The following is a 25,000-nucleotide window of genomic DNA, read 5'->3' on the forward strand; positions in this document are numbered from 1 at the left end:
TTACCTATCTACATACCTACCTATCTACCTATATCTGTCTACCTATTTACTTATTTACCTACCTACCTATGTACCTATCTATAATTAATTATTTACCTACCAACCTACCTATTTACCTATCTATATGCCTACCTATTTACCTACCTACCTACCTATTTACCTATCTATATTTACTTATTTACTTATTTACCTACCAACCTACCTATTTACCTATCTATATGCCTACCTATTTACCTACCTACCTATTTACCTATCTATATTTACTTATTTACTTATTTACCTACCAACCTGCCTATTTACCTATCTATATGCCTACCTATATCCCTACCTATCTACCTATTTATCTATCTACATACCTACCTATCTATGTATCTATCTATCTGTCTACCTATTTACCTATTTACCTATCTATCTACATACCTACCTACGTATCTGTCTACCTATTTACCTATTTATCTACCTATCTATATACCTACCTACGTACCTATTTATCTATCTATCTACATACCTACCTATCTATGTATCTGTCTATTTACCTATCTCCCTACCTACCTATTTATCTATTTACCTATCTATCTACATACATACCTATCTACATATCTATTTATCTGTCTGCCTATATACCTACCTACCTATTTACCTACCTACCTACATACCTATGTATCTTTCTACCTATTTGCCTATCTATCTACATACCTACCTACCTATATATGTGTCTGCCTATATACCTACCTACCTATTTACCTACCTACATACATACCTATGTATCTTTCTACCTATTTGCCTATCTATCTCCATACCTACCTACCTACCTATATATGTATCTGTCTGCCTATATACCTGCCTACCTATTTACCCACCTACCTACATACCTACCTATGTATCTGTCTACCTATTTGCCTATCTATATACCTATCTACCTATATATGTATCTATCTGCCTATATACCTACCTACCTATTTACCTATCTGACTATATATCTACCTACCTATGTATCTATCTCTCTACCTATCTATCTACATATCTACCTACCTATCTCCCTCCCTATTTATCTATCTATCTGCATACCTACATACCTATCTGCATATCTACTTACCTACCTATTTATTTATCTATCTATCTACCTACTTACCTATTTATCTATCTACTAGCTGTGCCCGGCCACATGTTGCTGTGGCAAAGTGGTGGTGGTATTGGTTAAAAATTGTTGTGTAATTTTTATTTGATGTTATTTGAGGTTTTTTAAATTAATTTTATTGTAAGTTATCTTTTTATTTATTATATTTTATTATTATCTTGTATTATTTTTAGTTATTTTCTGTTATTATAGTATTTATTGTATTAATTTTTTAGTGTTTTTAATTATTTTTTAGTGTTTTTTATTATTTTTATTGGGTTGCTAGGAGACCAAATTGGAGAAGCTTAGCCTTCTAACTGGCAGCAATTGGATAAAAGCAAATATTGCTCTCCCTCTAATTAGGACTTTATTTTTCTTTTCTTTTTGTTGTATCAACCTAGAGCCGTGGATGATGGGTTGTTTTGTCAAATTTCGAGGTTGGGGGGCCTGTGATTCCATCACTCTTTTATATATATAGACTAGCTATGCCCGGCCACGCGTTGCTGTGGCGTTGTCTGGTGGTGTTGGTGAGAACTTGTTGAGGTAGTGGTGGTATTGAATGTCTGTTGTATGGTTGTCTTTATGTTTAATATGCATTTGGTTGTTTGTGTCCTGTGAAAGTGGCGAGGGTAGAGGGGGTCTATGTCCCTGTGTTGTATTGTATAGTATGTATACGTTGTCCATGTGTTGGGAATGCTTGGATTGTGTCCTGCTGCATAGTAGAAAGGGTTGGGCTGGATGGCCCTTAGGGGTCTCTCCAAACTCTTGTGCCTGTCCCCTGGGCTGAGTGCATTGCTAGGAGACCAAGTGGGCAGAGCTTAGCCCTCTAAACTGGCAGCATTTGGATAAAAACAATTGTTGCTCTCCCTCTAATTAGGACTTTATTTTTCTTTTCTTTTTGTTGTATCAACCTAGAGCCGTGGATGATGGGTTGTTTTGTCAAATTTCGAGGTTGGGGGGCCTGTAGTTTTGTTGTTTTGTCTGGTGCCATGATTCCATCACTCTTTTATATATATAGACTAGCTATGCCCGGCCACGCGTTGCTGTGGCGAAGTCTGGTGGTATGGGAAATAAAGTATTGAGGAATTGGTGGTAGTTAAGGTAAAGGGTCAAGGTTTTCCCCTGACATTAAGTCCAGTCATGTCTGACTCTGGGGGTTGGTGCTCATCTCCATTTATAAGCCGCAGAGCCGGCGTTGAGAGGCACCTATTCATCTCTCATTTGTATGTTTTCGAACTTCTGGATTGGGAGAAGGTGGGGCTAATAGTGGGGGCTGTGTTCATCTGCGACCTTTGGGTCCAGAAGTGTTGCCAAATTTCAAGGTTGGGAGGCCTTTACTTTTGTTGTTTTGTGCATCGCCCTGATGCCATTACTCTTTTATATATATAGATATATCCTCTCTTGTTAGGAAACACCGCCCTCCGGTGGCCGTTGGCGGCGCTGCAGGGCTTTGGGCGGAGAGCAGCCGGACCTCCTCCGGCCGGCAGGTGGCGATGGAGAGAACCAAAGGAAGCCCAGGAAACAAATGGCATTTTTGGTTTGGTTCCAAAATCTACCCAAGAAACCCACCCACCTCCCTTCCGCTTCCTTTTGCAAACGAGAGAGGCGGAAAAAGAAGCGTTTTTGCAGGAAAGAAGGAAAGGTGAGTGGGTGCAGGGCTCCTTTCAGGGCTTTTTGCAAAATGTAAGTTTCCATTTTTGCTATTTTAGGCTCGTTTGGATGTGCATTTTAGGACTTCTCCTTTGGGAAAACATGAACGCATGTTTATTTTTATTTTTATTATTTATTATATTACTATTCTGCATTTTAGGACTTTTCAGTTGGGAAGACATATGTTTATTTTATTATACAGTAGGGTCTCACTAATCCAAGCCTCTGGATAATCCAAGCCATTTTTGTAGTCAATGTTTTCAATATATCGTGATATTTTGGTGCTAAATTCGTAAATACAGTAATTGCAACATAACATTACTGGGTATTGAACTACTTTTTCTGTCAAATTTGTTGTATAACATGAAGTTTTGGTGCTTAATTTGTAAAATCATAACCTAATTTGATGTTTAATAGACTTTTCCTTAATCCCTCCTTATCATCCAAGTTATTCGCTTATCCAAGCTTCTGCCGGCCCGTTTAGCTTGGATAAGTGAGACTCTACTGTATTAATATTATTATTATGCATTTAAGGATTTTTCCATGGGGAAGACATGAATGCATATTTATTTAATTATTATTATTATTACTATTATATTATTATTATTATGCATTTTAGGACTTTTCCGTTGGGAAGACAAATGCATGTTTATTTTATTATTATAATATTATTATTATTATGCATTTTAGGACTTTTCCGTTGGGAAAACATGAACGCATGTTTATTTTTATTATTTTATTATTCTGCATTTTAGGACTTTTCCTTTGGGAAGACATAAATATATGTTTATTTTATTATATTAATATTATTATTATGCATTTAAGGATTTTTCCATGGGGAAGACATGAATGCATATTTATTTAATTATTATTTTTATTACTATTATATTATTATTATTATGCATTTTAGGACTTTTTCGTTGGGAAGACATAAATACAATTTAATTTAATTTTTATTATTTTATTATTATGCATTTTAGGACTTTTCCTTTGGGAAGACATAAATACAATTTAATTTTATTTTTATTATTTTATTATTCTGCATTTTAGGACTTTTCCGTTGGGAAGACATAAATGCATGTTTATTTTAATTTTTATATTATTATTATTATTATTATTATTATTATTATTATTATTATTATGCATTTTAGGACTTTTCCTTTGGGAAGACATAAATACAATTTAATTTTATTTTTAATTATTTTATTATTCTGCATTTTAGGACTTTTCCGTTGGGAAGACAAAAATGCATGTTTATTTTATTTTTATTATTTTATTATTATGCATTTTAGGACCTTTCCGTTGGGAAGACATAAATACACGTTTATTTTATTTTTATTATTTTATTATTCTGCATTTTAGGACTTTTCCGTTGGGAAGACAAAAATACATGTTTATTTTATTTTATTATATTATTATTATTATTATTATTATTATTATGCATTTTAGGACTTTTCCTTTGGGAAAACATGAACGCATGTTTATTTTATTTTTATTATTTTATTATTCTGCATTTTAGGACTTTTCCGTTGGGAAGACATAAATGCATGTTTATATTATATTATTATTATTATGCATTTTAGGATTTTTCCTTTGGGAAGACATGAATGCATGCTTATTTAATTTTTATTATTATTATACATTATTATTATTTATTATTTATTACATATAATATTACTGGTAAAATTACAGTTTAGTGCTGTGGTGCAATATGCTGATATGTAGTGCTAGTGTTGTGCTGTGCTAGTGATATAAAACACTGTATGTAAATATTATTTGTAAGCCGCTCCGAGTCCCCTTTGGGGTGAGAAGGGCGGGATGTGAAAGTAGTAAATAAAATATAATAATAAAATATAATAAATCGTATAATCGTTGCCGATTATATTCTTGCATTGGGCTGTAGGGTATCTTGTCATGCATGTGCAAATCTCCCCAAATTGGAAAGAAATCCCAAATCCTGGACCCAGTCATTTTGGAGAAGGGACACTTGATATTGATGGTGATGCATGCAATGATCTTCGGAAGACCATGTGCACCAGGTGGGGACTCAGGCCCCGCCTCCAAGGCATCTCATTATGCATATGCAAATATCCCATCAGAACAATGCCTTTTGGGTAAAGAGTGTTGCTTGCTTTCAGGCCGGACGGACGGAGGGAGGATGCCCTTTCTGCACGGCTTCCGGAGGATCGTCTTCGAATACCAGCCGCTGGTGGATGAGATCCTCCTGGCGTTGGGGCTGGTGGGGACGGAGCCTCAGGAGGGGCCCAAGAGGTGAGTCAGTCACAATAGAATATTAAATTTAAGATACTGTATATACTCGAGTATAAGTCCTTTTTTTAGGACTGAAAAAGCCCCCCTCGGCTTATACTCGGGTGAGGGTCCCGGTTGGCTTATATTTGGGTCAACTTATACTCGAGAATATAGGGTACATTTATTATTTTTCTCTATTATTATTGCTACTATTACATTTATGTTACTCTATTTTTATTATTATTATTAATACATTTATTATTTCACTCTGATATTATTATTATTGCACTTATTATTTTACTCTATTTATTATTACATGTATTATTTTCCTGTATTTATTATTATTATTATTACATGTATTATTTTACTCTATTGTTATTAAAAGGATACATACGCACATTTACATTGAAGAAGATGAGAATAATGATTTGATCAGAGTTGAACAGTCTTATCTTAAATCTGAGCTTTATGTAAATATTCAAAAACATTCACCTACCGATGTCTCAATGTAATTTTATTGGTATCTATTATTATTTCTGAAATTTACCACCCTCGGCTTATATTGGAGTCAATGTTTTCCCAGTAAAATTAGGTGCGTTGGCTTACATTCGGGTTGGCTTACACTCGAATATATAGAGTACAATATGTCATATTATTATATATTATTGTAAATTATATTGTGTGTGTGTGTGTATATATATATATATAGTATAGTTTAGTGTAGTTTAAACATCTATAAACATTAAGTAACATTTAATATAATATATACTATATGATTTAATATTATCTGGAATGATGATATGCTTTAATATACAGTAGAGTTTGGGTTAACCGACTTCCGGTTAACCGACACTCCATATTATCCGAGGTGCCCGTGTGCGTTGCTAGGTAGCTTGCTATCTACCTAGCAACGCGCACAGGCACCTCCCAAGGGGCGAGCACTCAGCTGAGGAAAGCGCCTGTGCGTGTTGCTAGGTAGATAGCAAGCTACCTAGCAACACGCACGGGGCGCTTCCTTCAACCGGCTTGCCGGATAATAGGACCTCCCTATTATCCGTCAGATCCGGTTATTCGACATTCGGCCTGCCCGTTTATGTCAAATAACTGGAACTCTACTGTATTATATTGTTTAATATATAATATATTCCTCTTCTTCCTTTTCCACTTCCCCACTTCCTCTTCCCTCCAGGCCGAATCCAGGCTTCCAAGCAGAAGACGATCTCCGGCTCCGTCGCCTGGGCGACCTCTTGCGCAGGAAGTCCCGCCTCTCCTACTTCCTGGATGGCGTCAGCTTCGCGCTGCTCAAGGTGGCGGAGCGGGGCCTCCTCCGGGCAGCCGAGACGCTCCTCAACAACGGGGCAGACGTTGCCTTCGAAGGTGAGCTCACTACAGCCTCTCTAGGAATCTCTGGCTCCTCCAACAGCACTCTATGGTCAACCTTGCGATCAGAGAGTCACGTTGGATGACTTGCAGCTTCCTAGAGAGGACACGTCCCTAAGCCTTTGTAGCCCACCCCTTAAAGTGCCTTCCAGTAGCTGTCCATAGAGTTACGGTGGAGGACCTTCTCTAGTGTGTTTTAATTGATATGGTCCCTCTAGGACAGTGATGGCCAACCTATGACACGCGTGTCAGCACTGACACGCCTAGCCATTTTTGCTGACATGCTGCTGACTGCAGATCGATTGGATGACTATGTCTTTTGAGGCCAAATTTGGTGAGATTTGGTCCAGTGGTTTTGTTGTTTACTCCATGGGAATTATGCACATTACATTTATATATATATATATAATAATATTGCAATAATCATTATGCTATACTAATATAATATTTTGAGTATACATATATTGATAATATTATAATGTAATACAATGTAATAATAATACACTATCATAACTGTATCTTTATATTACAAGGAATATAATATCAATCTATTATTATTCTATTATTATTGTAGTATATTATCATATTATTACTATTATATTATTCATTATTCATGACTACATTGAAACTAGAACAGAGAGAAATCAGCGTGGAAACTGCAAGAGGCACCATAGATCGTTGCACATGGAAATAAGAGTAGTAAATAGTTTTTGATTTATTAAATACAGTTATATACAGTAGAGTCTCACTTATCCAACACTCGCTTATCCAACGTTCTGGATTATCCAACGCACTTTTGTAATCAATGTTTTCAATACATTGTGATATTTTGGTGCTAAATTCGTAAATACAGTAAATACTACATAGCATTATTGCGTATTGAATTACTTTTGTTGTATAACATGATGTTTTGTAATTTGTAAAATCATAATTTGATGTCTAATAGGCTTCTCCTTAATCCCTCCTTATTATCCAACATATTCGCTTATCCAACGTTCTGCTGGCCCATTTATGTTGGATAAGTGAGACTCTACTGTATTAAAATTACACATTTTTGTTATTTAAACTATATATATATTGTGAAATTATTGTTTTTTTCTCGAAGTGACACCCCCCCAAGTCATGCTAGGTTTTTGGGTGAATTTTGACACACCAAGCGCAAAAGCTTGCCCATCATTGCTCTAGGAATCTCCTGCACGACTCTGTGGTCATTGAGTTGCGTTGGAGGACCTAGAGGAAATTCCTCGGTCCTCCAGTGTGATTCTATGATTTTTTTTTTGGTATTTTTTTTTTGTTTTTTTTTCGTGTCAGGAGCAACCGGAGTTGCTTCTGGAGTGAGAGAATTGGCCGTCTGCAAGGACGTTGCCCAGGGGACGCCCGGATGTTTTTGATGTTTTTACCATCCTTGTGGGAGGCTTCTCTCATGTCCCCGCATGGAGCTGGAGCTGATAGAGGGAGCTCATCCACACTCTCCCCAGGTGGGATTCGAACCTGGCAGCCTTCAGGTCAGCAACCCAACCTTCAAGTCACTTAGTCCACTACGCCATCTGGGGGCTCCTATTCTATGATCATAGAGTTGCACTGGAGGACCTAGATATGCATAGAGAGCTCTTCTCTAGGCCTTTGTGGGTTTTGCTTCGTTTTGGTCATAGAGTTGTGCTAGATCAGGCCTGGTGCAACTCAGGCCCTCCCTCCAGGTGTTTTGGACTTCAACTCCCACAATTCCCTCTTCTTCCTCTTCCAGACCCGGTGACCTACTACACGGCGCTCCACGTGGCGGTCCTGCGCAACCAGCCGGACATGGTGACGCTGCTGGTGCGGCACGGGGCGGACCTCAACCGCCGGGACCGGGTCAGTTTGGGGTTCGGGGGGGGGGGGCGGCTTCCCCATAGATCTCTCTTCTTATCAATACATCCAAACAGGTGCGCATGTGCGCATCAATGCCACTCCCACTGATGATGGATCTGGACCAAACTTGGCACACAGACCCCCAAGACCAACATAAAATAATGGAGGGATGGATTGGAGATGATGGGAGTTGTAGTGAGCCTGGATGATGGGAGTAATAGTCCACCCACAGCCAGAGCACACTGTGATTCCCACCAAAAACGGGTATGACTTAGGATTTAGTGGCACATGCATATTATGTAATACAATATAATAATAATAATAATAATAATAATAATAATAATAATAATAATAATAATAAAGATCTGCCCACTGCAAAAGGCCACCCTGCTGGGATCTGCGCACATCATCCGAAAATACATCACACAGTCCTAGACACTTGGGAAGTGCTCCACTTGTGATTTTGTGATATGAAATCCATCATGTCTATCTTGTTTGCTGTGTCATACAATAAAATAATAGTAATAGTAATAATAATAATAATAATAGTGTCCGATGTGTGATCCAATACAATAGCCAGCAGAGTGTCTGCTGAGGACTCATCTTGTTGTGTTTCAAATAATGGTAATAATAATAATAATAATAAAAAAGATCTGCCAACTGCAAAAGGCCACCCTACTGGGATCTGCGCGCATCATCCAAAAATACATCACACAGTCCTAGACACTTGGGAAGTGTTCGACTTGTGGTTTTGTGTCTTGTTTGCTGTGTCATATTAAAATAATAATAATAATATTAATACACTAATATAATTGTATATTTATGAGTATACTGTATTGCAATATTATTAGTAATACTACATGTATATGTAATATTACTAATGATATTGCAATACAGTATAATTATGCTATACTAATAATATAATGTATTGTATATACATATAATACTGATATTATAATGTACTACAATGTAATAATAATAATACACTATTATGACTGTATATTTGTATTACATGTAATATTACTAATAATATTGCAATACAGTATAATTATGGTATACTAATAATATAATATATTGTATATATATATAATATTGACATAATTAATACGATGTAATAATACACTATTATAATTGTATATTTAAATTACATGTAATATTACTAATAGTATTGCAATACAGTATACTCATTATGCAATACTAATATAATATATTGTATATACATATAATATTGATAATATTATAATGTAATACAATGTAATAATAATACACTATTATGATTGTATATTTATATTACATGTAATATTACTAATAATATTGCAATACAGTATACTCATCATGCTATACTAATAATATAATATATTGTATATACATATAATATTGACATAATTAATACAATGTAATAATACACTATAATAATTGTATATTCATATTACATGTAATATTATTAATAATATTGCAATACAGTATACTCCTACTATACTAATAATACGATATATTGTATATACATATAATATTGATATAATTAATACAATGTAATAATACACTATTGCAATACAGTATACTCATACTATACTAATAATATATATTGTATATATATATAATATTGATAATATTATAATGTACTACAATGTAATAATAATAATACACTGTTATGATTGTATACTTATATTACATGTACTATTACTAATAATATTACAATATAGTGTTACAGTACAATATAGCAATATATAATGCTTATATTGTGCTATACTAATAATATAATGTATATACATATAATATTGATAATATTATAATGTAATACAATAATAATACACTATTCTGATTGTGTATTTATATTACATGTAATATTACTAATAATATAACAATATAGTGTTACACACAATATACTAATATATAATGCTTAAATTGTGCCATGCTAACAATATAATATATTGTATGTAAATATAACTTGTAAGCCGCCCTGAGTCCCCTTCAGGGTGAGAAGGGCGAGATATAAATATTGCTAATAAATAAATAAAAATAAATAAATACCCAACAGGCCCAGCTTTGAATCCTGGCAGCGGGGTTGAATCCCAGCCTGATGGGAGTTGTAGTTCACCCACATACAGGTTTCCTACTAACGCTATGTAACAAAATTTTGGAAAAAAAGTACTGTTCCTGGTTTGAAAATGTTATTTCCTGTTCATACCACAAACTATGTTGAATGGGTCAAGATATTTATTGCAAAATTAAAACAAAATGTGCTATAGCAGGGTGTCCCTCCTGCAGACACAAAGGCAAGCGTAAGGTGAGGAATACTCCGAAGTAGTTTTGCCAAAAGTTTCATACGCTCTTCCCGTGTTTTTAATGATAGAACCCATTGGGAAATGACTCTTTTCCTCTCCTCTTTCAGATCCATGAAAGCAGCCCCCTGGACCTGGCCAGCGAAGAGGCCGAGCGCCTGCCCTGCCTGCAACGCCTCCTCGAACTCGGGGCCACCGTCAACGCCGCCGATAAACACGGTGCGAATTAGTAGTAGTAGTACTAGCTGTGCCTGGCCACGCGTTGCTGTGGCAAAGTGGTGGTGGTCTTGGTTAAAAATTGTTGTGTAATTTTTATTTGACGTTATTTGCAATTTTTTATTAATTTTATTGTAAGTTCTATTTTTATTTATTATATTTTATTATTTTCTTGTATTATTTTTAGTTATTTTCTGTTATTATAGTATTTTATTGTATTAATTTTTAGTGTTTTTTACTATTTTTTATTGGGTTGCTAGGAGACCAAGTTGGAGGAGCTTAGCCTTCTAACTGGCAGCAATTGGATAAAAGCAATTATTCCTCTCTCTCTCTAATTAGGACTTTATTTTTCTTTTCTTTTTGTTGTATCAACCTGGAGGCGTGGATGATGGGTTGTGTCGTCAAATTTCGAGGTTGGGGGGCCTGTAGTTTTGTTGGTCGCCATGATGCCATCACTCTTTTATATATATAGATTTCAGTGTCAGGCGAGGAATATTCCAAGGTTGTTTTGCCAATGTCTTCCAGTATGTCAATATTAATATTATTATCATTATTTGAAACACAACAAGATGGCTCCACAGCAGACCCTGTGCTGGCTGTTGTATTGGATCACACGCCGGACGCTTCCCAAGTGTCTAGGACTGTGTGATGTATCGGCGAATAATGTGTGCAGATCTGAGTAAGGTGGCCTTGTGCAGCTGACAGGTGGTAGTTTTGTCAGCGCCAATTGTTTTCAATTGCTGGCCAAGGTATTGGGACCACCTTGACTGGCTTGTGCCAGTCTTTTCAGTTCAATCTTTAAATCCTCATATCGTGTCAGCTTTTCCAGTTGCTGTTGTTGTTGCTATTATTGACACAACGACATAGTATGACACAGCAAACAAGATAGATATGCTGGATTTCATATCACAAAATCACAAGTTGGACACTTCCCAAGTGTTGTCGAAGGCTTTCATGGCCGGGTTCACAGGGTTGTTGTATGTCTTTCGGGTTGTGAGGTACCTCTGAGGATGCCTGCCATAGATGTGGGCGAAACGTCAGGAGAGAATACTTCTGGAACATGGCCACACAGCCCGAAAGACATACAACAACCCACTTCCCAAGTGTTTAGGACTATGTGATGCATTTTTGGCTGATGCACACAGATCCCAGTAAGGTGGCCTTTTGCACTTGGCAGATCGTAATTCTGTCAATGTCTATTGTTTCCAAATGCTGGCTGAGATCTTTTGGAATTATTATTATTATTATTACTGTGTTGTCGAAGGCTTTCATGGCTGGGATCACAGGGTTGTTGTATGTCTTTCGGGCTGTGTGACCATATTCCAGAAGTATTCTCTCCTGACGTTTCGCCCACATCTATGGCAGGCATCCTCAGATGGATAAACTAGGCAAGGAAGGTAAATATATATCTGTGGAGAGTCCAGGGTGTGACAAGAGTCTTTTGTCAGTTGGAAGCCAGCACTAATGTTTCAGTTAATCACCCTAATTAGCATTGGAAAGGTTTGTCTCTTGCCTGGGGGGCATCCTTTGTTCAGAGTCATTAGCCATCCCTGGGGCTCCTCTGTCCTCAGAGTGTTGCTTCTTATTTACTGTTTTGATTTTAGAGTTTTTTTTAATGTTGGTAGCCAGATTTTGTTCATTTTCATGGTTTCCTCCTTTCTGTTGAAGTTGTCCACATGCTTGTGGATTTCAATGGCTTCTCTGTGTAGTCGGACACAGAGAAGCCAATGTGTCATAACATATTATTATTATTATTATTATTATTATTATTATTATTATTATTATTATTATTATTATTATTATTCCTCCTCCTCCAGGGAAGACGGCTCTGCTCCATGCCTTGGCCAGCAGTGATGGCGTCCAGATCCACAATACAGAAAACATCCGCCTTTTGCTGGAAGGAGGTGAGCCTTTCCTCTTGAGCAGCCCTTTCCCCAAATTTGGAATATTATTTGGAAAATTTGGTGGAGGGCTAGGAGCCCGTGGAGGCCCTGGGTCTGACTGTGGTTGTGGTGTTTGTCGGCAGGCGCAGACCCTGGGGCCCGGACGCGCGAGGGGGACTCGGCCTTCAGCCCGCTGGTGCTGCTGCTGGGGGAGTCGGCCGGGAGCTCCCCCCAGGAGGCGGAGGCCACGCAGGGCTTTTGCTTCCGGGCGGCGCAGCTGCTGACGTGCCACGGGGCCGACCCCAGCGCCTGCCCGCCCGAGGCCTGCCTGACGCTGCTCTGCCTCAAGGGCTTCCGGCAACACTTCCGCCTCCTGCGCCTGCTGATGGAGTCGGGGGCCGCCCCCCACTGCTCCCTCCACGGGCCCTCCTGCTGGTCCGGCTTCGGGGTGCTCCTCCAGCAACTGGACCAGGACGGGAGCCACAGCGACGACCACCTCCGCAAAGCCCAGGCCGCCCTGGAGCTCATGTTGGCCAGCGCCCCCGTCGTCTGGCTCCCGGAGAGCTTGGAGGCCGACTTGAGTGGGGGGCGCTTCCGCGGGGAGGGGCTCCAGGCGCTGGTGGGCCGCCTGCGGCCGCTGCAACACTCCCCGGCCCCACTCAAGCACCTCTGCCGGGTCTCCGTCCGGCGGCGCCTCCAGCCCTGGCCTCTGGACACCAAGGTCCAGGCTCTGCCGCTGCCCGCGCGGCTCAAGAGGTTCCTCCTCCTGGACCAGGAGGGAGAGGCCGACCACCCAGGGACCCTGGATAGCGTCAGAGTATTTGCAGCGCAGCCGTAGTTGGGTGGAAGCAGTGGAGCACAGAACGAAGAGACACTTGGCGACGTTGGTAAAACTATTTACAAAGTTTTTCTGTATCAACACAAACAGACTACAGAGAAACACAGGACTTGATCTCTAGGCAGGCAGAACCCGACTGAACGAGACACAATCAGTATGCACACACACTTGTGTCTGGATACTCCCTAGTTCCAGCCACACATCACGGTCCTCATAGCTTCTTAGCAATTAATTCTTTCCACACGATGGTACATTTTGGGTAATGCAATCAGTTGCAACACAAGCAAGATACACATTGCATTTAAACACTATCGATACACAAATCCCACATTCACAGATATCTCGTACAGACCGAGTGGCTGTCTGCTTGCGCTTTCCGGGAGGCCTTGACCAGCCCCAGCTCTTCACTTACAGGGTCAAGGCCTCCTTTCGGAGACAACAACTTTGCAACCAAACCAACCATTATTTGCCATAAGTTCTTTGGTGGAGCCAAAGCCCCATTGGAACTTGGTTAGGCCATTCAAAATTAAGCCTTGTCCCCCGTTCAGATGATTTTCATTTGAATATTTTTTATATAAAATAGAGCCCAATAATAGCAATACAGTAGAGTCTCACTTATCCAACGTTCTGGATTATCCAACACATTTTTGTAGTCGATGTTTTCAATACATCGTGATATTTTGGTGCTAAATTCGTACATACAGTAATTGCTACATAGCATTACTGTGTATTGAACTCCTTTTTCTGTCAAATTTGTTGTATAACATTGTTTTGGTGCTTAATTTGTAAAATCATAACCTAATTTGATGTTTAATAGGCTTCTCCTTAATCTCTCCTTAGTATCCAACATATTTGCTTATCCAACATTCTGCCGGCCTGTTCACGTTGGATAAGCGTGATATTGATATTATTGGGCTCTATTTTATATACAAAAATATTCAAATGAAAATATTGTGCCAATACTGGGACGTCAAGTGGCCTTATTTTCCAAACGTGGACGTCTCCTTGTTTTTATATTATTGTCAGCGAAGAACTCTAGTCCCAGTGATGCAGAAGTTGAAGGAAGGAAAGGTCTTTCCGGTGGGGTGGTTGTGTGTTTTCTGGACTGTGTGGCCATGTTCCAGAAGCATTCTCTCCTGACGTTTCGCCCACATCTATGGCAGGCATCCTCAGAGGTTGGGAGGTACCTCCCAACCTCTGAGGATGCCTGCCATAGATGTGGGCGAAACGTCAGGAGAGAATGCTTCTGGAACATGGCCACACAGTCCAGAAAACACAACAAACCTGTCAAACCTTTCAGGTGGGCTTGTCCCGCTTTCCAAGTCAGTCCACGTTCTCTTTTGCATCTCTTTTCCGGTGCACTTGAACCGTCTTGAAATCACGATGGGAATAAAAGAGACCTGGTCACCTTTGTCGGGGTTCTTACAACAGGTGGGAGGCGTGTTATATGGGGGGAAATACGCATCTATGGGGGAAAGGGTTCATTGCCTTTGTATCATGCTGTTAGGAATGTATATGGTTCAGGGTCCATACGGGTCTATGGGCGAAAGGGTTCAATGTCTTTGTATCATGTTGTTAGGGATTTATGTGGTTCAGGGTCCAATGGTGTAGAGTTGTACATCTCTCTCTGCCAAGAAAGGTGTTTAATGTTTTCCTTTCAGGAAGAGAAGCGACAGACAGAAGCCGAACTTTGCACCAGGTAAGGAGCCACGTTTTAGCTGCTTCTCTAAAAAAGTTGGACTTTTCTTGGGTGTTTTTCTCTTTGGACAGAAACGATAGCCCTCCACATGTATTTCTTCTTGGACACTTTCAGGCTGTCTTCTCTTGCGGAGAACAGAATACCAGCAGTCGAAGGTTCAGTTGTAAATCCAACGGCATTTAAGCTTTATTTACAAAACTGTATACAGTAAGAGTCATTTGCCATAAGTCCCAGACACATGGCAGTGTCTCCTCGGCTACGGAGCAAATACATTCTCAGTCCTTCCTCAGTGAAACGCTCACGCTAAACCTCGTCTGTGGAGTTCGGCGTGAGCGTTTTACTGAGGAAGGACTGAGAATGTATTTGCTTATGGCTAATGACTCTTACTGTATATAGTTTTGTAAATAAAGCTTAAGTGCCGTTGGATTTACAACTGAACCTTCGACTGCTGGTATTCTGTTCTCCGCAAGAGAAGACAGTCTGGAGAAGAAGGGGGCGGTGAGACGAGGTTGATGATTTTGGAATCCACTCTGCACCCCATCATCCCCCTGACATTTCTGTCCACTGAGGACAGACCCATTTCTCAGTGGACAGAAACGCAATTGGACGTATGTGGATTCTCTCTGCACAGGAAAAAGTCAGTAGCTAGAAATGCATTGGGACTTTTATCGCTTCTTTCCAAAGAGGGAAAAACTCGTTTGGAGGAAAGAAGTTCAGTTAAGACTTCTGTCACTACTTTCTCCACAAAGGAAAAAGTTGGGACAGAAGCCGAGACAAAGAGATGGACACCCGACTGTGTCTGTCCACCGAGAATGAAAATGGACTCCTTTCTCATTCTCGGTGGACAGAGACACAGTTGGGTGTCCGTGTCCGTCTCATGTCCATTCAGAAGGGGGTCCAGTCTTTTCCTCTGCAGAGAGAAATAAGAAGGTGGACTTGGTCAAGGATGGAGCCAGGTTGTAGCCACTTCTCCAAAGAGGGAAAAGTCGGACTTCTTTCTCGGACATTTTCCTCTTTGGATGGAAGTGATAGCAGTCCCAAAGTATTTCTGTCCACTGAGAAAGGAGTCAATTTTTGTTCTCGTCGTCCACAGAGACAGACAGGTGTCCATCCAAGAAGTCTGACTCTTTCCTCTTTGGAGAGAAGCAACGGAATACTTCTGGGACAAAACACACAACAGCCCTGGGATCCCGGCCATGAAGGTCTTACACATGGGAGTTGGACTCTTGGTGTCCTTTTCCGTTGGGCTTCTGTCGCTTCTCTCCAAAGAGGAAACGGTCGGGCTCCTTTCTCTGCACAAATGAGGATTTCCGTCACAAACACACGAAACATACCGACACAAAACCCTGCAAACTCATAAGTATATATTTGACCAAACAACAAAAAAGGCAAACAGTAGCAGCAGCGGCTGGTGTTCAATGTTTACTTCCTCATCTCGGCCTAAACCGTCCTGGCAGATGTCCGGACTGCCTCAAAGTCTGTTCCTGGGGGTGTCTGTCCTGGGCCTTCTCACCTCATGGCCAGGGTGTGGACGTGGTAGATCTCGTCGGGGAAGCCCTGCTGCTGCTCCTGGGCCAGGAGGCGCAGTCCGGCCCGGCGCACCAGGCCCAGCACCACGTCCAGGCCGCGGCACACGCTGCTGTCCACGTCGTCCAGCACCACCCCCTCCTGCGCCATGTTGTCCTTGATGACGATGAGGCCGTTGGGGCGCAGGCCCTGCCGACAGCGCTTCAGGAAGGCCGTCAGGTGCTCGTCCGTCAGGTGGCCTGGGGTCAAAGGGCACGGGGGGGGTATATATATATGTATAAATATGTGTATATATATAAATTTATTTTACCTACATACATTAAACAGTATATGCTTTATATGTGCAGTGTGTGTGTGTGTGTGTATAGTTTGAGAGTTATCCAGAAAGTAGATTACATTTTATATATAACACACTGTATATATAACAATGTATATATGTACTATATATATAACAAAACGTATATGCACACACACTATACCGGGTGTTTGGAAAAGAACTCCCTAGTCACCATTCATTTATACTTAAACTAGGGAGTTCTTTTTCAAACACCCTGTATAGTGTGTGTGCATATACGTTTTGTTATATATATAGTACATATACAGTGTTATATATACAGTGTGTTATGCAGTATCTCATATGGTACACACATATATAGTGTATGATATAAATACATCATATGTGCAGTGCATATTACATATACAGTACAGACATGCAGTATGTTACTTATACGTTATATGCAGTTTGTTATATATACCGTACATATATATATATATATATATATATATATATATATATATATATATATGGAGATGAGCGCCAACCCCCAGAGTCGGTCACGACTGGACTTATCGTCAGGGGAAAACCTTTACCTATATATACGTGCATTGCATATTATATATACAATATCTATGTGTGTATATATGAAGTGCAAGTTTTATATACAGTACATATATATATATATATATGGTAAAGGTTTTCCCCTGATGTTAAGTCCAGACGATAAGTTAAGACGTTAAGTGAGACTCTACTGTATATGCAGTGTCTCGTATACAGTACACACATATATAATGTAGTGTATGTTATATAGTATATTATAAACATATGTGCAGTGTATATTATACATTACACACATATGCAGTATATGTTATATATACATTGTATCTGCAGTTTGTTATATATACCACATGCATATTGTGTTATGTATGTGTATGAAGTGTATGTTTTATATACAGTACGTATGTATTATATGGTGTATATATATTGTATATACATATATGAAATATATATGTTGTATATACATTATATGTGCAGTGTTATATAATAGTACAAGTGTGTGCAGTATCTGATATACATACAGTATATATTATATATATGTTATACATAGCATCTGATGCAGTGATATATATAGTACATATACATTGTTATATATACAGTGTGTTATATATGCAGTGTCTCATATGGTACACACATATATAGTGTATGATATAACTACGCCATATGTGCAGTGCATATTATATCTGCAGTTTGTTATATATACCATATGCATATTATATATGTATGTGTATGAAGTGTATGTTTTATATACAGTACGTATATATTATATGGTGTATATATATTGTGTATACATATATGAAATATATATGTTGTATGTACATTATATGTGCAGTGTTATATAATAGTACAAGTGTGTGCCGTATCTGATATACATACAGTATATATTATATATATGTTATACATAGTGTCTGATGCAGTGATATATATAGTACATATATATACATTATATGCAAAAGTAGGTAAAGGTTTCCCCTGATGTTAAGTCCAGTCGTGACCGACTCTGGGGGTTGGTGCTCATCTCCATTTCTAAGCTGAAGAGCCGGCGTTGTCCTTAGACTCCTTCAAGGTCATGTGGCCATAGGCATGACTGCATGGAGCGCAGTTACCTTCTCGCCGGAGCAGTACCTATTGATCTACTCACATTGGCATGTTTTCAAACTGCCAGGTTGGAAGGAGCTGGAGCTAACAGCGGGCACTCACTCCGCTCCCTGGATTCGAACCTGGGACCTTTCGGTCTGCAAGTTGAGCAGCTCAGCGCTTTAACACACTTTGCCAGCGGGGCTCCTTATATAACATATACTGCATGTAATATATATTCTGTAATAGGCAGTGTTATACAGCGTGTTTGAAAAAGAACTCCCAAGTGTTAAGTATAAATGAATGGTGACTAGGGAGTTCTTTTTCAAACACCCTGTATAGTGTGTGTGCATATAAGTTTTGTTATATATAGTACATATACATTGTTATATATGCAGTGTCTCATATGGTACACACATATATAGTGTATGATATAAATACGTCATATGTGCAGTGCATATTATATATACAGTACAGACATGCAGTATGTTACTTATACATTATATGCAGTTTGTTATATATACCGTACATACATATATACATATACATATATATATATATGTGTGTGTGTGTGTGTGTGTGTGTGGATGGAGATGAGCGCAACCCCCAGAGTCGGTCACGACTGGACTTATCGTCAGGGGAAAACCTTTACCTATATATACGTTATATGTGCAGTGCCTATTATATATACAATATCTATGTGTATATATATGAAGTGTAAGTTTTATATACAGTACATATATATATATGTACAGTACATATACATATACATATACATATACATATACATACATACATATATATATATATATATATATGGTAAAGGTTTTCCCCTGACGTTAAGTCCAGACGATAAGTTAAGACGTTAAGTGAGACTCTACTGTATATGCAGTGTCTCATATACAGTACACACATATATAATGTAGTGTATGTTATATATAGTATATTAAATACATATGTGCAGTGTATATTATACATTACACACATATGCAGTATGTGTTATATATACATTATATCTGCAGTTTGTTATATATACCATAGGCATATTATGTGTTATGTATGTATATGAAGTGTATGTTTTATATACAGTACGTATATATTATATGGTGTATATATGTTGTATATACATTATATGTGCAGTGTTATATAATAGTACAAGTATGTGCCGTATCTGATATACATACAGTATATATTATATATATGTTATACATAGTGTCTGATGCAGTGATATATATAGTACATATATATACATTATATGCAAAAGTAGGTAAAGGTTTTCCCCTGACGTTAAGTCCAGTCATGTCCGACTCTGGGCGTTGGTGCTCATCTCCATTTCTAAGCCGAAGAGCCGGCGTTGTCCGTAGACACCTCCAAGGTCATGTGGCCATAGGCATGACTGCATGGAGCGCCAATGTTACCTTCCCGCCGGAGCAGTACCTATTCCTCTACTCACATTTGTATGTTTTCGAACTGCTAGGTTGGCAGGAGCTGGAGCAACAGCAGGTGCTCATTCTGCTCCCGGGATTTGAACCTGGGACCTTCGGTCTGCAAGTTCAGCAGCTCAGCCCTTTAACACATTGGGGCTCCATATATGGTGTGTGTGCATATACAGTATATATATAGTATACACAGAAATGAAATGTGTTGTATATACATTATATGTGCAGTATCTGTTATATATACTGTACATATGTGTGCAATATCTGTTATACATGCAGTATATATGTAGTGTATATATGCAGTGTCTGATATATACAGTATATATATGCATTATATGTGCAGTGTGTGTATATATGGTATATATGTGATATATACATAATATATACAGTATATGTACATTCTATACAGTGTGCTATACATACAGTACATACATTATACAGTATATAGTATCTATAATACATATACATTATATATGTTACTAGCTGTGCCCGGCCACACGTTGCTGTGGCTAGGACTTTATTTATCTTTTCTTTTTGTTGTATGAATGTAGAGGCGTGGATGAGAGGTTGTGCTGTCAATTTTCGAGGTTGTGGGGCGTTTAGTTTAGTTGTTTTGTCCGGTGCCGTGATCCCATTACCCTTTTATATATATAGACTAGCTGTGCCCGGCCACGCGTTGCTGTGGCTAGGACTTAATTTTTCTTTTCTTTTTGTTGTATGAACGTAGAGTCGTGGATGAGAGGTTGTGTTGTCAATTTTCGAGGTTGTGGGGCGTTTAATTTAAGTTGTTTTGTCCAGTGCCGTGATTCCATTGCCCTTTTATATATATAGATAGGTACATTGGACGGGAGGTGGGCCCTAGAGGCCAATCCTTGATACACTGGAGAGGATTTCCGTCTGGAGACGTGGCTCTCTCTCTCTGCCTCTGGCCAACGTCCCCCTGAATCCCGCCCTGCCAAGGCCCAAGTGGGTGTGTGTGAGTGTGAGTGTGAGTGCCTCCTCACCAATGACCCACTGGATCCAGATGAGGTCGTAGGCGCCGGGCTCGGGGCTGAAGTCCTGGAGGCCGCAGCAGAAGAAGTTCCGGACGCGGCGGGCGTCCTCCCCCAGGAAGGCCCGGGCCTGGTCCAGGAAGCCCTCCGTCACGTCCACCAGGTCCACCGCCCGGAAGAGCGGCAGCAGCAGCCGCTTGGAGATCCGGCCAATGCCCGCCCCACAGTCCAGCGCCAGGGAGGTCCCCGTCCGGGTCGGACCCTCCTGCAACCAGATGGGAGTGGCCACCTCAATATGATCATCATGCTAGAGTGGCCACCTGAATCATCATTATCATATATATTCTATAGTCAATGTCCACCTAAATGTCAATAATACTTTTCTAGAGTCATGGTCTGCCTGAGTAATAATAGTAATATTCTATAGTCAATGTCCACCCAAAGAAGAGTATCTGTAGTCAATGTCCACCTAAATGTCAATGGTCTGCCTGAGTAATAATAGTAACATTCTATAGTCAATGTAAATAATAATAAAACTATTCTATAGTCAATGTCCACCCAAAGAAGAAGAGTATCATCTGTAGTCAATGTCCATCTGAATAAAAATATTCACCTGAATAATGATTATAAATGTCCACCTAAATGTCAATAATATTTTTCTAGAGTCATGGTCTGCCTTTACATTCTATAGTCAATGTAAATAATAATAAAACCCTTCTATAGTCAATGTCCACCCAAAGAAGAAGAGTATCATCTGTAGTCAATGTCCACCTGAATAATAGTAATATTCTATAGTCAATGTCCACCTGAATAATAATTATAATTCTAGTCAATGTCCACCTAAATGTCAATAATACTTTTCTAGAGACATGGTCTGCCTGAGTAATAATAGTAACATTCTATAGTCAATGTAAATAATAATAAAACCATTCTATAGTCAATGTCCACCCAAAGAAGAAGAGTATCATCTGTAGTCAATGTCCACCTGAATAATAATAATATTCTACAGTCAATGTTCACCTGAATAATAATAATATTCTGTAATCAATGTCCACCTGAATAATAATATTCTAGGCGTCAATGTCCATCTGAATAATAATTATAATATAGAGTCTAATTCTATAGTCAATGTCCACCTGAATAATAATAATTCTATAGTCAATGTCCACCTAAATGAAAATAATAATACTATCCTAGAGTCACTGTCCACCTAAATAATATCCCTCTAGAGCAGGCATGGGCCAGGCTGTTAGGAATTGTGGGAGTTGAAGTCCAAAATGCCTGGAGAGCCGAAGTTGGCCCAGGCCTGCTCTAGAGTCAATGTCTACCTGAATAATAATAATAATAATAATAATAATAATAATAATAATAATAATAGATTTGGAAGAGACCATATGGGCCATCTAGTCCAACCCCCTGCCATGCAGGAAAAGCACAATAAATGCCATTCTATAGTCAATATCTACCTGCATTATTATTATTATTATTATTATTATTATTATTATTATTATTATTATTATTATTATTATTATTCATGGTGCTGTTTGTATAATTTTATCTCGTGGTTCATCTCAAAAAAAGACCCCAAAAAGGTGATGGGGGGGGGGTGCTCACCTTGAGGAAGCGGAGGAGGAAGGCCCTGGAGCTGGCGATGTCCAGGCTGGAGATGTGGCCGTAGCCGCCCAGCATGCCGTCCACGGTGGCCGGGACCGCCTTCCAATACCGCTCCGCCTTTGAGTAGAACTCCGACTCGTCCTCCACCGCCTCCTTCGCCATGGCTGCCTTCGCCCCAAAGTCAGGAAGAGAAATGAATGAATAAATAAGGGGGAGAGAAAGTAAGGAAATAATAATAATTAGGAAACCGACGAAACCATTGATCATATCCTCAGCTGTTGCACAGACTGACTACAAACAGAGGCACAACTATGTGGCCCAAATGATTCATTGGAACTTATGCCTCAAGTAAAGAACTGGTGGGATCACAAACCTGCAAAAGTCTTGGAAAATGAGCACGCAAAGACACTGTGGGACTTCCGAATCCAGACTGACAAAGTTCTGGAACACAACACACCAGACATCACAGTTGTGGAAAAGAAAAAGGTTTGGATCATTGATGTTGCCATCCCAGGTGACAGTCGCATTGACGAAAAACAACAGGAAAAACTCAGCCGCTCTCAGGACCTCAAAATTGAACTTCAAAGACTCTGGCAGAAACCAGTGCAGGTGGTCCCGGTGGTGATGGGCACATTGGGTGCCGTGCCAAAAGATCTCAGCCGGCATTTGGAAACAACAGACATTGACAAAATCACGATCTGCCAACTGCAAAAGGCCACCTTACTGGGATCTGCACGCATCATCCGAAAATACATCACACAGTCCTAGACACTTGGGAAGTGTTCGACTTGTGGTTTTGTGATACGAAATCCAGCATATCTATCTAGTTTGCTGTGTCATAATAAAATAATAATAGTAATAATAATAATAATAATACATCACACAGTCCTAGACACTTGGGAAGTGTTCGACTTGTGGTTTTGTGATATGAAATCCAGCATGTCTATCTTGTTTGATGTGTCATTCAATAAAATAATAATAATAATAATAATAATAATAATAATAATAATAATAATAATAATAATAATACATCACACATTCCTAGACACTTGGGAAGTGTTCGACTTGTGGTTTTGTGAAACGAAACCCAGCATATCTATCTTGTTTGCTGTGTCATAATAAAATAATAATAATAATTATTATTATCATTTCTATCCCGCCTCCTCTCCCCGGAGGAACTCGGGGCGGCTTATAACAAAACAAATACAATAATTAATACCACACAGACAATAATCACATATCGATCAATAAAAACAAAATAGCAAAATAATGTAAACATAAATAAATAAACCATTTGAAAGACTCCAAGGCCCTCTAAATTATATAATCTATATAGTGCATATAAGTGTATATATGTGCTGTATATATAATGTGCTACATATATGTATATATCCTGCATATATAACCTATAAAGATAAAGGTTTTCTCCTGACGTTAAGTCCCGTCGTGACCGACTCTGGGGGTTGGTGCTCATCTCCATTTCTAAGCCCAAGAGCCGGCGTTGTCCATAGACACCTCCAAGGTCATGTGGCCGCCGGCATGACTGCATGGAGCGCCGTTACCTTCCCGCCGGAGCAGCACCTATTGATCTACTCACACTGGCATGTTTTGGAACTGCTAGGTTGGCAGGAGCTGGGGCTAACAGCAGGCACTCATTCTGCTCCCGGAATTTGAACCTGGGACCGTTTGGTCCGCAAGTTCAGCAGCTCAGTGCTTTAACACACTGTGCCACCATATAACCTATATGCTGCATATATAGTGTGTATATCTGTACTGTATATATATAACATAACGGTACATATAATGTATATATAACCCATATAGTGCATATAGAATGTGTGTGTATATATATATGTATATACATTGTATATATAACTTGCACTGCACATAATATATGTATATATGTATTATACATATAAAATACACTATATATATATAATGTATATATACACCACATGTGATACATATAAAACCTATATACAGTAGTGTGTGTATGTATATATGTATCTATATATATATATATGTGTGTGTGTGTGTATACACACACACACACACACACACACACACACACGGGTTATATATACATATATATATACATTGTATATATAACTTGCACTGCACATAATATATGTATATATGTATTATACATATAAAATACACTATATATATATATAATGTATATATACACCACATGTGATACATATAAAACCTATATACAGTAGTGTGTGTATGTATATATGTATCTATATATATATGTGTGTGTGTGTGTGTGTGTATATACACACACACACACACACACACACGGGTTATATATACATATATATATACATTGTATATATAACTTACACTGCAC

General features: G+C 38.8%; 2 protein-coding genes across 16 annotated transcripts in view; one reads left to right on the forward strand and one right to left on the reverse strand.

Moving 5' to 3' along the window:
• Window positions 1-14,636, forward strand: part of asb6 (ankyrin repeat and SOCS box containing 6) — a 56,080-nt gene extending 41,444 nt beyond the window's left edge. For all 4 annotated transcript variants that reach the window (XM_062959916.1, XM_062959914.1, XM_062959917.1 and 1 more), the window contains 7 exons: window positions 2,526-2,759; window positions 4,906-5,038; window positions 6,207-6,394; window positions 8,142-8,248; window positions 10,638-10,746; window positions 12,561-12,647; window positions 12,770-14,636. In XM_062959916.1, the coding sequence (XP_062815986.1) occupies window positions 2,526-2,759; window positions 4,906-5,038; window positions 6,207-6,394; window positions 8,142-8,248; window positions 10,638-10,746; window positions 12,561-12,647; window positions 12,770-13,464 (1,553 nt within the window). In that variant the 3' untranslated portion in view covers window positions 13,465-14,636. The remainder of the gene's footprint in view (window positions 1-2,525; window positions 2,760-4,905; window positions 5,039-6,206; window positions 6,395-8,141; window positions 8,249-10,637; window positions 10,747-12,560; window positions 12,648-12,769) is intronic.
• A 1,871-nt stretch (window positions 14,637-16,507) lies between these two features.
• The window catches only part of ntmt1 (N-terminal Xaa-Pro-Lys N-methyltransferase 1), a 128,988-nt gene continuing 120,495 nt past the window's right edge, over window positions 16,508-25,000 (reverse strand). For 8 of the 12 annotated variants that reach the window (XM_062959946.1, XM_062959943.1, XM_062959947.1 and 5 more), the window contains 3 exons: window positions 22,648-22,815; window positions 21,046-21,298; window positions 16,508-16,929 (listed from right to left, as the gene is read on the reverse strand). In XM_062959946.1, the coding sequence (XP_062816016.1) occupies window positions 16,673-16,929; window positions 21,046-21,298; window positions 22,648-22,809 (672 nt within the window). In that variant the 5' untranslated portion in view covers window positions 22,810-22,815 and the 3' untranslated portion in view covers window positions 16,508-16,672. The remainder of the gene's footprint in view (window positions 16,930-21,045; window positions 21,299-22,647; window positions 22,816-25,000) is intronic. The other 4 variants (XM_062959945.1, XM_062959948.1, XM_062959939.1 and 1 more) reach the window with 1 other exon arrangement.

Source organism: Anolis carolinensis, unplaced genomic scaffold (assembly GCF_035594765.1).
Source record: "Anolis carolinensis isolate JA03-04 unplaced genomic scaffold, rAnoCar3.1.pri scaffold_7, whole genome shotgun sequence".
Taxonomy (NCBI): Eukaryota; Metazoa; Chordata; class Lepidosauria; order Squamata; family Dactyloidae; genus Anolis; species Anolis carolinensis.